This window comes from Leptosomus discolor, chromosome 1, assembly GCF_034619465.1.
Source record: "Leptosomus discolor isolate bLepDis1 chromosome 1, bLepDis1.hap2, whole genome shotgun sequence".
In the NCBI taxonomy this organism is placed as follows: Eukaryota; Metazoa; Chordata; class Aves; order Leptosomiformes; family Leptosomidae; genus Leptosomus; species Leptosomus discolor.
In genome coordinates, this window is record NC_141391.1 from 57,806,855 (window position 1) to 57,822,097 (window position 15,243).

The 15,243-nt window shown below is 41.2% G+C and overlaps 1 protein-coding gene across 2 annotated transcripts in view; it reads right to left on the reverse strand.

Annotated features, from left to right (window-relative positions):
- The window catches only part of ABCC4 (ATP binding cassette subfamily C member 4 (PEL blood group)), a 156,639-nt gene that overhangs the window by 39,098 nt on the left and 102,298 nt on the right, over nt 1–15,243 (reverse strand). For both annotated transcript variants that reach the window (XM_086482029.1, XM_086482028.1), the window contains exons 21-23: nt 5,521–5,671; nt 4,755–4,874; nt 894–1,004 (exon numbers count right to left, since the gene is read on the reverse strand). In XM_086482029.1, coding sequence (XP_086338155.1) covers nt 894–1,004; nt 4,755–4,874; nt 5,521–5,671 — 382 coding nt within the window. The remainder of the gene's footprint in view (nt 1–893; nt 1,005–4,754; nt 4,875–5,520; nt 5,672–15,243) is intronic.

Consider the following 15,243-nt stretch of genomic DNA (forward strand, 5'->3'; position numbering starts at 1 on the left):
CCTCTGACTTACTTGAACTTTATCCTAACATAGCTCTACTGACTTCAAGAGAGCTACTCCTTATCCAGAGGCAAGGAAAGATTCAGGATCACTGTTTTGACTTGCCTTTTTGCATTCTAGTAACATTAAACCTAGCTCAAAATTTTCAGTGTTGAGCAGCACAGAGTGTTCAAATTTTAAAACACACATGCATATACAGAACTTATCCAAAGGAAAAAGAAAAGAAACAAAACCAGCAAATTAGCACTAATTTTCATGTCCAAGGTAATTACTTCTTCCTTCATATTTTAGATGACTATCTCATTCTAGTACATCTAACCCAATTACATCCTGGATGATGCATACACTAATGACAGTTCATGAGTGACAGTGAACATAAAATGTATTATAATGAGGTGATTTTCTTTCTGCTGATGCAAGATATTAGAAGAGCATCCCTAGGAATTTTAGCTTGCCTTCTGGCCTACTGTGCCATGTGTAGAAAGGAAAAAACTTGTTAAGAAGCAGCTCTGTGGGTGTTTCAGTATGAAAAGCAAAGCCCTGTAGGCCCAAAAAAGAAAGGCAAAGGTGGGGAAAAAGAAAAAGAATTGTTATTTCTCTGAAAGCCAGAATCTCAAAAGTGGAGACTACAGATCTGCAAGTTTGTTTGCTCATTTGGGGATGATAGCAGATGCATGCCCAAGCCCAGAAGATGTCTGAACTGCCTCCAGTATTTGCAGGAGAAGCAGATACAGCCCCAATGCCCTAGACCGAGGAAGAGATCATGATCTAGAAAGAAACATTTAACTTAATTACAGTCCTTAAACAATTAGAAACAGCAATCTATGAAAAAGAATTAGACATTACTATACATGGTAATTACTCGGTGAACTTTTTCTAACATTTGTACTTACTCTTGGCGAGAAGCAGGGAACCAAAAGCAACTACTATGACAAAAATGGCACAGATGGCATCCAGACGCACGGCAAACCACCTCGAGGTCGTCAAAAATAGAAACCAGGCCTCTAAAGTGTATTTTATAAAGACATAAGAATAGTGTATTATTAGAAAACTAAGCTGTATAATTATTGTTAAATTAATTCATGTTAATATTCTAAGTTGTTTTTAAAAAAATAGTCATCTTCAAGTAAACATTTGTAGACTGATGATGATCTAGTTTTCCCAAAATGGTCTAACCTAGGTTTCACACTAATAGCAACCACAGCTACTATAACATACAGTAATAGGAAGAAAAAGAAAAACAGTCAAGGCCTGAAGCATGGTAAAATGGACGAAGCCTTTTTTAAACTCTAGTGGACTTGGGAAGAGAAGCAGAAGTACAACTACCTTTGCTGTAGCTGGGTTACAGTCTTCAGGCTTTTAACTAGAACATATCACAACACAACTGTCAGAGCCAAGTCCTCAGAAGGCAGCTGCAGCTGGTTAAGCTCCCATAAGAGCTACTCAATACAGGCTCTGGAACTACAGAGCTATTCAATTGACTACATGCACATTTCTACTTTCAGGGAAGCTCACAGGTGGACATCTCCACTGGGCACTCACATCCAGGTGTCCACAACTTGGTGCTAAATTCCATCCCAGATAGATATGCTACAGTAGACAGCAGGAAGACATTGCAATACAGAAGGCAAAGTGTTTGAATTCAGGGCCAAAACCGGACGTCAAGTAGCCATAACAAAGTATGGCACTATTTACTGCTTAGGCTGCAGTCAGCTGAATTGTTCCAGCTGCTACCAAGTCACAGCATAAGGTTACCATTCCAAACCTTTCCGCATTGTTTGTCATTACTCCATGCTAAAGATTAGTGCTGTTTCAACTGTTCCAATGTTCCTTAGCCCAGTGCTGGGAAAGTCAAATTAAAAATATTTTCCCTTTCATAAAAAAGGTTAAGTCAGTTTTTAAGCCAGATCATTTTGGATTGCCAGATTACAGAGTGATCAAATCAACAATTCAGCCAACAGAACTTCATGTAACTTCTGGAGGGTAGCAGAGGGGAAGAGCGCAGATGACAAGAAACAGTCAGGTAAGGTCCAGAGCTGGTAACCTCTTCGTCCCACTGACATCGATTTAACTGCATATGCTTGACCACACAGCTGGTTTCATTAAACAAGATATTTGATATGGTCTAATGGACAGACATACATCTAGGCACACGGAACAACATATGCAGAAGAGAGCATCGCATCAAGTCACAAACCGAGTTCCAGAAATTGAATTCACCACAATAACTTAGGTTCCTCTCTGAAACCCAGGAGCTGAGTGTCCCTGGAAACAGCCTACGGCAGCTTCCTGGTGACACGAAACATCATTTTTGGTGCAACAGTGCACTTGTACGACCAGGAAATGGGACACTTGGGTTGTATATTTTTCAGCTTCAAGGTTTTGCTCCATCAATCCCATTGACTAGGCAGGTGCACTGAACTGCCAGCTTGAGATGGGTCATCCTGCAACCTCCCTATGTAACCAGAGTCACTTTGCATGCAGGAAGGAATATGACAACCACGGGGACCAACAAAGACTCATCACGGAGTAACTTCTGATGACTTGTGAGCTTGCTTAGAGAGATGTTGCACTGGCAGGAAGGAAACCTAGGTTTGGTCAAACCTCAGCATGCCTTTTAGATGTTTTTTAGCTAAAGATTATTTAATATCAAATTCATAGGCATCCCTGAAAGAGGGTTCAAAGTGAGCGTCCTGTTTCTCAGGCTCAGGCCTAAATAGAGAGGAAGATACCACTCCAGCCCAAAGTGCTAAACAAAACCATTGCTGGCTGGGAGAGCCTTCTGTGATGCAGGAAAGAATCTAAAACTCTTCAGGAGACTTAAGAATCCAGGACTCCAACTTTGTGAGCTAGTAAGGAAAGTATCCTCTGCTATCATTCTTGCACACATATAGTATCAAAGAATCATTCAGGGTGGAAGCAACCTCAGGAGGTCTCTAGTTCAGGGTCAGCTCTGAGGTCAGACCACATTGCTCCATGTTTTATGCAGTTTGAGTCTTGAAAACTGACATGGATGGAGCCTGCACAAAGTCTCTGGGCAACCTGTTCCTCTGCTTGAGTGTCCTCATGGTGAAAAAGCTTTTCCTTGGATCCAGATTAAACCTCTGTTTTTGCAACTTATACCCATTTTCTTGCTCTTCCCACCATGTACACCATGAAAAGCCTAACTATCTTTTTGGTAATATCCTTGCAGGTACTTGAAGGCAGCTATTAAATCCTCTGTGAGCCTTCTCTTCTGCGAGTTGAACAAGCCCAGTTTCCTCAGCCTCTCCACACTGAGATCTCTCCTGTTAGTCCACTGACCATCTTAGTGGCCCCTCCATCGAACTCACTCCAGTTTCTTAGAGTGTTTCCTGTATCTGGGGGTCCAAAACTGAGTGCAGTATTCCAGACGTGGGCTAACAAATGCTGAGAGTGATAATCACTTCCCTCCTTCCACTGGCTGTGCTCCTGTTAATACAGCCCAGATGTTGTCCTTTGCTGCCCAGACACACTGCTGGCTCCTATTCCCTCTGAGGACCAAAACCCACATGCACACTAAGCAAGCTGGTATACCCCAAATACCCTGGTGGGAAAGACATCAAGATGAAGCATGTTCGTACACAAAAAACTGTGATTATAAGCACTGAAGTTTGATCTCAAAAGCAAGTTCCCGAACAGCCCAGGAGGGTGTTACTGACAGTTTTGTTAGAGAGATGCATAAGATCAACTGGAAAATCACATGTTTATGTTCTTCAGAGCTGACCTTAAAATACAAAATAAACTACAATTTATAGACTAAAGATGTCTTTAATACAAAGCTTAAACAATTGCTTTGTGTTCCCTCGCTATCAGCTACTGTAAAATTGATTTGGTCAGATAACTAGTGACTTGAAAATATTAAGAAACGGGAATTCAAAGCTGGAGGCACCTCCCTGGAAGATGTATTTCTCCAGTCACAAGTTACTAGGCGCAACATGGAGGTCAATGTGCAAGATTCTACAGCTGGGATAAACTGTACTTCAGAGAAGATCAGCTGGTCTGGTCTGAAACCTTAGATGTCTATAAATTACAAAAAAAGCTATAGAATATACTTGTACGTCTTATGACAGAGGAAACTCAAGATCTTACCTAACAAACACAAAATTGGAAACTTGCATTCTGATGCATCTTGAAAAACATTGTAACAGAGAACATTTAATTGACAGAAGGTAAAGAATCACAGTGCAAACCTAAATTATATTACTTATGCTTGCAGAATACTAATATTTACACCTTCTGGTCATGTTAATACCATGTATTAGATCTGAGCCCTGAAAGCTGCTTAAAGTAAAAAAGATGTGAGATTTATGAAACTTTTCCAAGACGATTTATATTAATCATCTCTGCCCACTCCCAGCACACTACTTAATATTAAATGCTTTGTAATACAGCTTGTCTCCTGCTCTCTCTCCCTCTCTTTTTAAAGATGGAATCCAAGAAAATGTAAAAAATTATTCTTTACATATTGTTATCGGGCATACTTTAAAATGTTTATCTTAGACATTGTTAAAACATATGCGTGGGTATCTCAAATTACATTACAGCCCAAAGTAAGCTCTCAAAATTTAGACAGATAATAACATTTTTGTTCTAATAGAGAAATTTACCCTAAAGAGACAAGTGCACAGCTCCTACTGATTTTAATGTACATTATATACATGTCGCTAAGGGCATAAGATATTTTCCTCCTACAGAGCAAAGTATTTGATTTTTCACATCAATTCATTACAAACCTGAGTGGAGGTCTTGGTGTGCATCAAATAATTTTTGAAATCTCTCCTCTGCTTTCAAAGCTCGAATAGTCCAAAGTCCCTGGAGGGATGACGACAAGTGGGAGAACACTGGACTTCGAGCTACAAAGGGAAATGAGAGTAACTTAGCAATAGCTGAAGGACAACATTTAACAACATTTAATTCTTTTTGTACCACACTAATCTTTAATCCTACTACTTTATATTTAACCATACAAGTTACTGTACTGCATCCCTTTAGAATAAACATGAAATATCTTTCACCAAAGTCCTCTTACTCAATTAGAATCGGTCAGCCAGGCAGATTAATTTATACAAAAATGTCTTACATTTTAACAATAGCTGTCACTGAAGAAATTCTTTGAGCTTTATTAATGACATGAGGTACCCATGTTTGTTATTCATAATGCTTAATATTTCATACCATAGTCAAGCTAAAGTCAGGCACAAGAGTCAGGTTAGGTCAGAAACACCATTAGTACGTGCATGCAAGGTCCCAAAGACCAGCAACTTAGCATGTTCTTAACTAGTTTTACTTACAGACAATTAAACTGACATACCTAAGGTTTATCATTACGCAAAACAGGAGTTAAGCATGCCATTCACTAGTTGACAACCAAGGCAATAAGGAATTTATTTGCACAGTAAAAGAAAAAAAAACCGTTGATGGATTGTCCATAAAATAGTAGCGTTTCACATAATAATAAGCAGGGTTCAAACTAACATTAAGTCCCGCCAAACTACATACTTGTGGATTCCAGACGTTTAATATCTCTTGAAGTGTCTAAGAAATACCGTCGAAGAAAAATGAAAATAATAAATAGTGGAACTAAGGGGATGAGTATCCAAGGAATCACTGCCACAGCCACAGCCACCACACCAAAAATCTGTAGGAGAGTCTGCAACACAATAGAAACAAAATAAAAAACTCCTTTCCAGAAGAATTCAATTTAGAACAAGTATAAAACTATTTAATGCTATTGAAACACTTAAATATTAAACATAACTACCAAATTTAACAGCACATGCATTGTGTAACATATGAGCGACATCTATTTTTAAGCAACTTGAAGAATTTACAGTAATACCTAATTTGACTAACTGTGCAGTTTATGGTTTTCTTCTGCACTATTTGTTCTTTACGAAACATCTTTACAAAACTGGTTGACTGAACATGAATGTCTGTCTTTGTGGACTAGTCTGTGAGTGCTGTAACAAAGTAACAGATGATTAATGAAGTAGACCACTAATCTTTAATGAACCCAAGATACCTGGTGAATCAGGTATATGTTTTTTCACTCCAGGTAAAAAGAAACTGTTGAAAGACTGACTTTCAGCTGAAAGACTTGAGAGTTGGAAAAGCGACTTTGAACACAGGCTTGTAACTTTCCTAAAAACAATTTTGTCCCATTTAGAAAAAAACCCCAGCATCAGACAAAGTGAGCTTTCTCTTCGCAAAGGATTGCATTGGGAAACATTACAAATAAGAAGAAAATGTTAAAGACTGCAAGAAGTGCCCTAAGAGGCTAGTTTGACCAGGCTTACTTCAGAGTACGAGATGGAATAGCTAGGCTAAACCTGACTTTACTGTTACAAAACTAGACACAATGTGGAATGAAGCTTTGTTGCTTAGGACAGTGGATCGTGGCCCAACTTTCTGAATTTAATCTCCCATTTCCAGCAGACCACTTCACAGCCTTCACATCAAGCTTTCAGTCTGAATACACTATGAAAACCATTATCGGCACACAAAATTTCTTTCAGAACACTAGTTGTGTGTGTATGTATGTACGTACGTATGTATGTATGGCAGGACTCCCAGCATACTGAAATCAGGGTGTGCCCATTTGCTCCTCAAAAAGGGGGGGGAAAAACCCATAGAAAAAGAAACCCACCTTGTACAAAAACCAGACAACTGAAAAATCTAGTAACACTATATTCCTGTACTATTTTCATTAATAAATTCCTTAGAAACATCAATATTTTCTAAAAGGTCTCCTTTTTATGGACTGTAGAGGAGCTACCTTCTCCACCACCACATGCAATGCACAAGTAGATTCTAGCTGAATTTTACGGCTGCTTGATTTTTGGATGCCAAAAATGCATTAGTGATCATTGGGTCCTGAGAATGCATGTCTTACAGTGAAAAGGCTTGTGTCCCTTTATCTGTGCATCTAGTTGGAAAAGTTAAGCTAAGGTTGGATAGCAGAGAGCTACTTGGGTTTTCAAACACTCTCTGTGGAAGTGCCTATGAAACACTGCATTTCCTGTTGTGCTTCTGGTAGCCCACACACACATGCTCTAAAGCCAAAACTGAGCACAACCTTTTCCCCTACATCTGTTTTCTTTCTTGAGGCCTCTCTGACTTAACCCTAATTTCACCTGACCGAACAGCAAACCCACACACCTTACACATTATCACTGCATGAGTCAGCACAATTTAGTCTTCGGCCCTAGGCAAGATCTTAGCTCATCATGGAAGATTTATCAGTGTAACAGCGTTGCATCTCACAGATCCTGAAAGCACATTATAGGGTCTCATAAGTCTATTAAGGAAAATCGCTATAGGGTAGGTATGGGGTAGGAGCTCTGAAAGAAGCTGCATTACCACTACATTGCTTGTGTGTGGGTTAAGCTGTTGATGGCATCATGTTGTTTGACCTTCTAGATACATATGGTAGATGGCAAACATTTTACCTAGATTTCATCAGGAGGAGGTAAGGTGGCAGCGAGAGTGCACGGTATTTTACTTGGATCAATTAAGCACATTGTTATATCAGCACAAAGCAAAACAAAGCACCCTGACTTCTCACCAGCGCTGCCATCAGCCCTTCTCTACCTTCTATTTCTCTGGCATTCTTTAAAACCCTGTAAGCGTATTTCCTTTTTATCATGGGATGAGGAGAAAGGAAATAAAGATTCCTGACCTCTTCCAAATTTTCTCCTGTCTAAATCACTGTTTTCCCCTGTACCGCTCATTGTTTCTGCCAAGTCTGTCAGTCATCTACACGCTAGCTAATTTCTAAAGGCTACCTCACCACCATCCTCATCAGCAGAGATCAAAGTCCATTCCTTCCTTCTGACAACTCACTCCCAAATCTGCTTTATATGCCTGCCATCTTCCCCTTCTCCCTCCATCACCTCCTAGACAGTCACAAAAAAGCAGTTTCTGAAATACTTCCGTTTCCTCACACTGTCAGCCGCAAAAATCAAGCGAAGCTGCTTCAAGGAAAAGAATTCCGAGGAAAATAAATGCTTCTTAATAAAAATAATAAAAAAAAAGAAAAGCCAAACTGAAGTTTTAGTGATGATAATCTACAATATGTTGCAAACTGCCGGTGGGGGTGGGAGTGGGAGTAGAACTATTAGGATCCAGCTCATGTAAACAAAGCCTTGCTACGGCAAAAATACAGGGAAGGAAAAGATGGTTAGGATGACTAAAGTAAAAATCTGACACCGCCTTTGGAAGGAATTTTAGATGAGCCTGCACCACCTTATCATTATAAAAATTTATGATAGGGTGGATCAGTCATGTGTGTTGTTTTTTTGGAAAACCAAACTTGCATATAAATTAACTCTTAATGAAGTAGTCTGAAAGCCAGACACAACCATTTGCAGAGTGTAATCATGTAGTTACTGTGTGAGGTAAGGCAGAGGTTTTAGCTCCCCAGTTTCACAAGAGACAACTAACCTCTTCAGCTAGAGACCGCCCCAACTTCTAGTAGATTCACTGTGTGCAAGCTGGAGACCCGAGATAATCAGTAGGTAATGATAATGATAACACCAGTAGTCAGACTGCTCTCCTCTCTGGAGACAAGCAACGAGCTAGGTATTAAGTTTGCAGATGCAAGAAACGCTCAGGACTGGGTATCTAGACCTTGTCTAGCAGAGTCAGCTTACAACTGAAAATTGCATCAAAGGCTAAGCGGGCAAGATTTCCCTATCTGAAAGAAATATGGCCTATAAAACCAGCATCTTTTACTGTATTTCTTAATTTTAGCATTTAAAAATCTTCTGTAATGCGTGTGTAGAAAACAATAGCCAGATTAAAAAAAATAATAGAAGCTGATTAATTACATTTTATAGCTATCTGCACAGCATTGGAAACAAGGCCACCTTACACAAAAGGCAACAGATGCACAGTCTACTGAGACTGAAAAGACCTGGATGAAGAAATCTAATTTGCTTCCAAATGGAGCCATATTGTCCAATATCTACCTTTAAATTTGCTTCAGTTTCCCTGGAGGAAAAAGAATCTCTGACTCACAGACGGCACATACTCTATCCCTTGAGTACAGAAAAGCAGGCGCTGTTTCTGTTGGAGTCATCCTCTCACTTGCAAGAGTCCGAAGAGATTTCCCTTATGCTTTGGTCAGTCACTCCATTCACTGTGGCTTATTTTCCCTCAATAAATCTCCTGTCTTACTGGAACAAACATACCATCCTATAACCCTCTGGGGAAGCGAATGCTCTAATCAGCACATTCACTTGTGAAACGTGCTTTCCCTTCATCTTCTGATGACCTATGTATTTGTAATTCTTACAGGTGCTGAGAGTGATCTAGGTCTTGATCTAGGAAGAACAAGGTATTTCTGTACCACAATCACACAACAGAAAAGCATTTAATGCGAGGTAAAGAAACAAGAAAAAAACCATGCAAATCTGGAAACACATGGGAATTACAAGCTATGAGCCACATATATCACAAGCTATAAGCCTTTTGCTTTGTTGCAAAAACTGTACCATTTATATAGTGTCAGAAATCTTACGACAAATTGTACACTATTCGAAGTCATTTAATAAAGCTGACAGGACAAAACTGCAAAATTTAGAGTTCAACATGTCTCATGTCTACCCTTCCACCCTACAGATCACTGCCCTTCCATATCAAGTTATACCCTGAGCTCAGTATTTCTTGTTTGGCTTAAGTATGTCTTTGAAAAAAGCACCTGGCCTTCATGTAGAACCCGATTTTAACCCCTCAAGTCTGTTCACACTTTGCTCCCATGGGTGCTTAAAGTCCTTTATGTCCTTGTGAAGCTACCTATAAAACACCTCTGTCTTCTGTTTAATGAGCTCAACAGGGTCAGATCTTCGAGGTCTTCAATCTTCTTCCATAATTCAAAAAGAGGTTTTGCAGGGTTTTTTGTTTTTAAATGGATCTTATATCATATTTCAGCATCTCTTATAAAATATACACATAAGGGGTACCATGCAGTTGTGTGTCTGTCTAAGTTTCTAGTGTGACTTGTGATGCCAAGCCACCCACGTGGGTTTGAGAGCTATGACATAGGACCTACTACCATAGGAATCACACCATTCTGGACTTGCAGCTGGTGACCTGGTAGGATCTCTAATGAATGAGTGGAGCCCAAGGGATGGGATTTGAGACTCGGAACGTGGAATGCTGGAGTCTACATGCGACCTACATAGTGAAACTTCTGTCCTAGTTTAGAAGTTCAGAAAATGATTCATCTAACCTCTATATGGACACCTAGTAACCCTATGGTTGAATATTTCTCTAGAGTCCACTGTGTTGACTAGATGCCCTCTGACTATAGCAAAGTAAAGCATCTAAAGCCCAATATGCAGATACCTAAATTTTCATAGACTCACAGAATGGTTTGAATTGGAAGGGACCTTAAAGATCATCTAGTTCCAACCCCCCTGCCATGGGCAGAGACACCTTCCACTAGATCACCTTGCTCAAAGCCCCATCCAGCCTGGCCTTGAACACTGCCAGGGAGGGGGCAGCCACAGCTTCTCTGGGCAACCTGCTCCAGTGCCTCACCACCTTACAGTAAAGAATTTCTTCCTAATATCTAATCTAAATCTCCCCTCTTTCAGTTTGAAACCATCACCCCTTGTCCTATCACTACAGTCCCTGATATAAGAGTCCCTCCCCATCTTTCCTGTAGGCCCCCTTTAAGTACTGGAAGGCCACTATAAGGTCTCCCCCGAGCCTTCTCTTCTCCAGGCTGAACAACCCCAACTCTCTCAGCCTGTCCTCATAAAGGAGGTGCTCCAGATCCTGATCATCTTCGTGGCCCTCCTCTGGACCCACTCGAGCAGGTCCATGTCTTTCTTATTCCGGGGGCCCCATGGCTGGACACAGCACTCCAGGTGGGGAGTCACCGAGTGGAGTAGAGGGTGAGAATCACCTCCCTTGACCTGCTGGCCATGCTTCTTTCGATGCAGCCCAGGAGGCAATTGGCTTTCTGGGCTGCAGGGGCACATTGCTGGCTCATACTCAGTTTTTCATCCACCAGCACCCACAAGCCCTTCCTCGCAGGGCTGCTCTCAATCCACTCATCTCCTAGCCTATGTGGATACTGGGGGTTGGCCCAACCCAGGTGCACGACTTTGCACTTGGCCTTGTTGAACCTCGTGAGGTTTGCATGGGCCCACCTCTCCAGCCTGTCGGGGTCCCTCTGGATGGCCTCCCTTCCCTCCAATATGTTGACTGCACCACACACAGCTTGGTGTCACCGGCAAACTTGCTGAGGGTGCGCTCAATCCCACTGTCCATGTCACCGACAAAGATGTTACAACAGCACCGGTCCCAATATTGACCCCTGAGGAACACCACTCGTCACTGGTCCCCACTCAGACATTGAGTCATTGACCATGACTCTTTGAGTGCAACCATCCAGCCAATTTCTTATCTACTGAGTGGTCCACCTGTAAAATCCATGTCTCTCCAATCTAGAGATAAGGATGTTGTGCGGGACAGTGTTGAACGCTTTGCACAAGTTCAGGCAGATGAAGTCAGTTGCTCTTCCCTTATCTACCAACACAACAACCTGGTCGTAGAAGGCCACCAAATTTATCAGGCATAATTTGCCCTCAGTGATGCCATGTTGGCTGTCAATCACCTCCTTATTTTCCACATGCCCTAGCATAGTTTCCAGGAGGATCCACTCCATGATTTTGCCAGGCACAGAGGTGAGACTGACTGGCCTATAGTTCCCTGGGTCTTCCTTTTTTCCCTTCTTAAAAATGGGGGGTTTGTTTTCCTTTTTCCCAGTCAGGAGGAACTTCGCCGGACTGCCATGACTTCTCAAATAGGATGGATAGTGGCTTAGCCACTTCATCCGTCAGTTCCCTCACGACCTGCAGATGCATCTCATCAGGTGCCATGGACTTGTGCATCTTTAGGTTCCTTAAATGATATTAAACCTGATCTTCTCCTACAGTGTGTGGTTCTTCATTCTCCCAGTCCTTGCCTTTGCTTTCTGCGACTTGGACTGTGTGGCTGGAGCACTGGCCAGTGAAGACGGAGGCAAATAACTTGTTGACTACCTAAGCCTTCTCCATATCCTGGGTAATCAGGTCTACCGTTTCCTTCTGGAGAGGGATCACATTTTCCCTTGTCTTCCTTTTATTAGTGACTCAGGTACAGAAGCTTTTCTTGTTCCCTTGATGTCCCTGACCAGATTTAATTCTGCTGGGGCTCTGGCTTTCCTAACCTGATCCCTGGCCACTCAAACAATTTTGATGACTGAACCCGATCCCATCCAAGAACTGCATTGTTCCAGGACTGGTTTTACCAATATTTAAGCAGAAGTCAAACACACCTACCCTGCTCCCACCCCCAACTCCTACTCGTGGACCCCAATATGCACTCTCAAGGATTATATTAGCCCATGGACACTACCATGAAGCCATACTAATTTAATAATAGCAACGGTGCAGATCCTGGATTTCAAGTTCAGAACCTTAACTGCATTAACTTAGCGCACTCTCAGTCAGGCTGTGCTGTCTGAAGTAAAGCCAGGTCAAGAAACCACAAAACCCCACTCTGTTTGTACTTGCTTGGCATCGCCCTTCCTCCTCCTCCCCTCCCCCTGACTAAAATTATTTCCTCGTTGACTCTGCCAAGTAACCGCACACACAATCAATCCCCAATCCAGTTCTAACATTTTCTTTTTCCTTGAACGTTTGGTTTTGGTTTTTTTTTTTTTTAAACACACTTTTTCCAACTGGACTGTTTAGACTGGCTGTCCTGCAGCTCTATTAAAGCACAACTGTGCAGGCAGCTGGTTACGCTGGCACACCAGTGGATAACCTTCCTTGGGGAGACGACATTGCAATGAGCACGTCAGAGCAATTAACACTTCACTCGGCCAGAGAACACAGCCACTCTGCATCCACAGTAGCACACTGAACCACGTCGTACACATTTTTGCATTTTTTCTCCTGTATTACAAACCCCCCAGGAAACATCCAAATAGAAACCCTTCAGCTTTGTACCATACACCTAGTGCATAAACAGCTCTACTTCATTTTGCTCACGTAAAGCGGCTGATTTGAGGTATGTAGTCTTGACTTTAAACTAACTTCTTAATAAAATTTGTAAGTTTTCTTTCGGAACTGGTTAAAAAAAAGGTACATAGCGTTGTTTATACTACTGCTTGCATCAAACTGTCAGGAACAGATTTGTCTTGAAAGAAAAAGCAATGAAGACTTATGAGTACAGGAGAAAAATTATTGCACGTAACTCCAATATTTAAAAGACATCTCAGACGTCATCGTTTTCTGGAGCAACCAGTGACAGCAATCTTTGCTAGGAATGGCAGCTCTCAGTCAGTGTTAATTCAGCTTTAGGAAAACGTGCATGCAGGAGAGAACTGGGCATATAAAGACAAGACAATCAATGTACTGAAAGGGGGAAAAAAGGCACAGCTGGGAAAGAAATGAAAATTGTAATTCCAGATAAACTGAGTGAAAGAAAGTAGTAAGAACTAAATACTGCCAGCTCTAAAAGCTTCAAGAACAGCAGGCTCGTCTTATCTTCTGCAAGACACCCTCTCCCCCTCCAAATCCTGCTATTTGCAACTAGCTGACAAGAGGTTACCTAACTAAATTCACATGTCACTGCAAATAGGCTGAATGCATCTGTCAGACATACCACAGAAATGTGTTCAAAATTCCCAATCACATCCTTAATGTTAATACCTTCTCTCTATTTTTGTGTCTATGAGACAGTCTTTCTGGATCATTGTTTTTCCACGCAAACAAGCATATACTTAGCTCCTCAGGGCAAATGTTTTCTGTGCTGTCAACATGCTCATTCATTTGACATGGCATGCATTTTGCCATTAAGTGAGAAGCCTTAGTATTTGTTTGAGATCATGGTGCACTGTGTCCACTTGTTCTTTAACAAGTGTCTTTATTATAAAAAGGGTGTTTTCTTTAATACATTGACACTGCCACCATTCTGTTGTATTTAGCAACCTATCATCAATCTCCTACCTACAAGAAGAGCTAGAAATCTGCTTTCTGGGCACCCTGGGTCAAGAGGTTTAACTATCTTATGCAGGTCTCAATCCCAATAGCAGTTGTCAAAAATCAAAGTCCATATGTTTTCTGAGGCTTCCAGAGTCTGATGCTTTAGAAACAGATGCATAATCAAGCTCTGGACATCGCAATTCTGCCAGACGCTCAAAATATTTGTCCATTAAAACTCCGCATTACTTTTCTATACCATATGGAGGTTTATTTTCTTTTTTATAATAAATTATCTTAAGTCACTCAAGAAGTTAGTTGCCACAGCCCTTTAGCTGCAGTAATAAGTTACTTCCAGCTAACACAGATTTTCCATGAAAAAACAAGCTTCTGTCAGATCCAAAGTTATGGCATCAACTTATGCATCTCTAAATGCAGCGCCTGTTCATACCCACTGTACATGGAAACCGGTACTGTCACACAAAAAAGGCAGTGCCAACGCCCATTCTTGTAAATGTCTGTGGACAACGTATTTTTCTATTCATAAGCAGTAAAAACTTGAGGGTGACCTTTAATTTGATTTTCTCAAATGCTTTTCTTCTATCACACCTTGTGCCCACTAGGCACTTCAGCACAAAATTTTTCTCAGTGATTTGGGCGCAAGGCACAACTTTGCAATGAGGACCTATATAAAAGTGAGAGGTCCTCTTCTTGAAGCTGTAGGAAGCTAGTTATAACTTTAGTCTGATCTCCCTATAAAAATCAGATAAAAAGTAAATACGTTTCATTGTTCGGCAGTGCTAAGTTTATTGTCTTCTGTAAATGTCCACAGTCCCTTGCTATATTCTCACACTGTTCTTTTCCCAAGGAGAAAACAGGCACACAAAAACTATTCACACAAACTATAGCGCTCTTTGTATCTTCCTGTGGAACACCTCAGACGTGAAGCATAATTTTACATGGTAGCTTGAGGAAAGAGCAGTAATCAGAGAGTGTAGAACATGCACCCACACATGCTTTGCCTTCTCAACAGCTCTTGCCAGAACCTGCCTGAAACAATACAAAAAAAGGTTTGTCACCACCCAACCCTCCCAGAGTTACTTTTCTTCTCAAGTAGCGGAAAGCATCCCTTTCCATTATATTAATTTAGGGGGTTTGTGACTCCAATACCCTCCACCATCGCCAAGTGCAGTCACCTTGCTGGCTGTTCCACTTGTTTCAAGATTCCCAAAGCAATGCATTT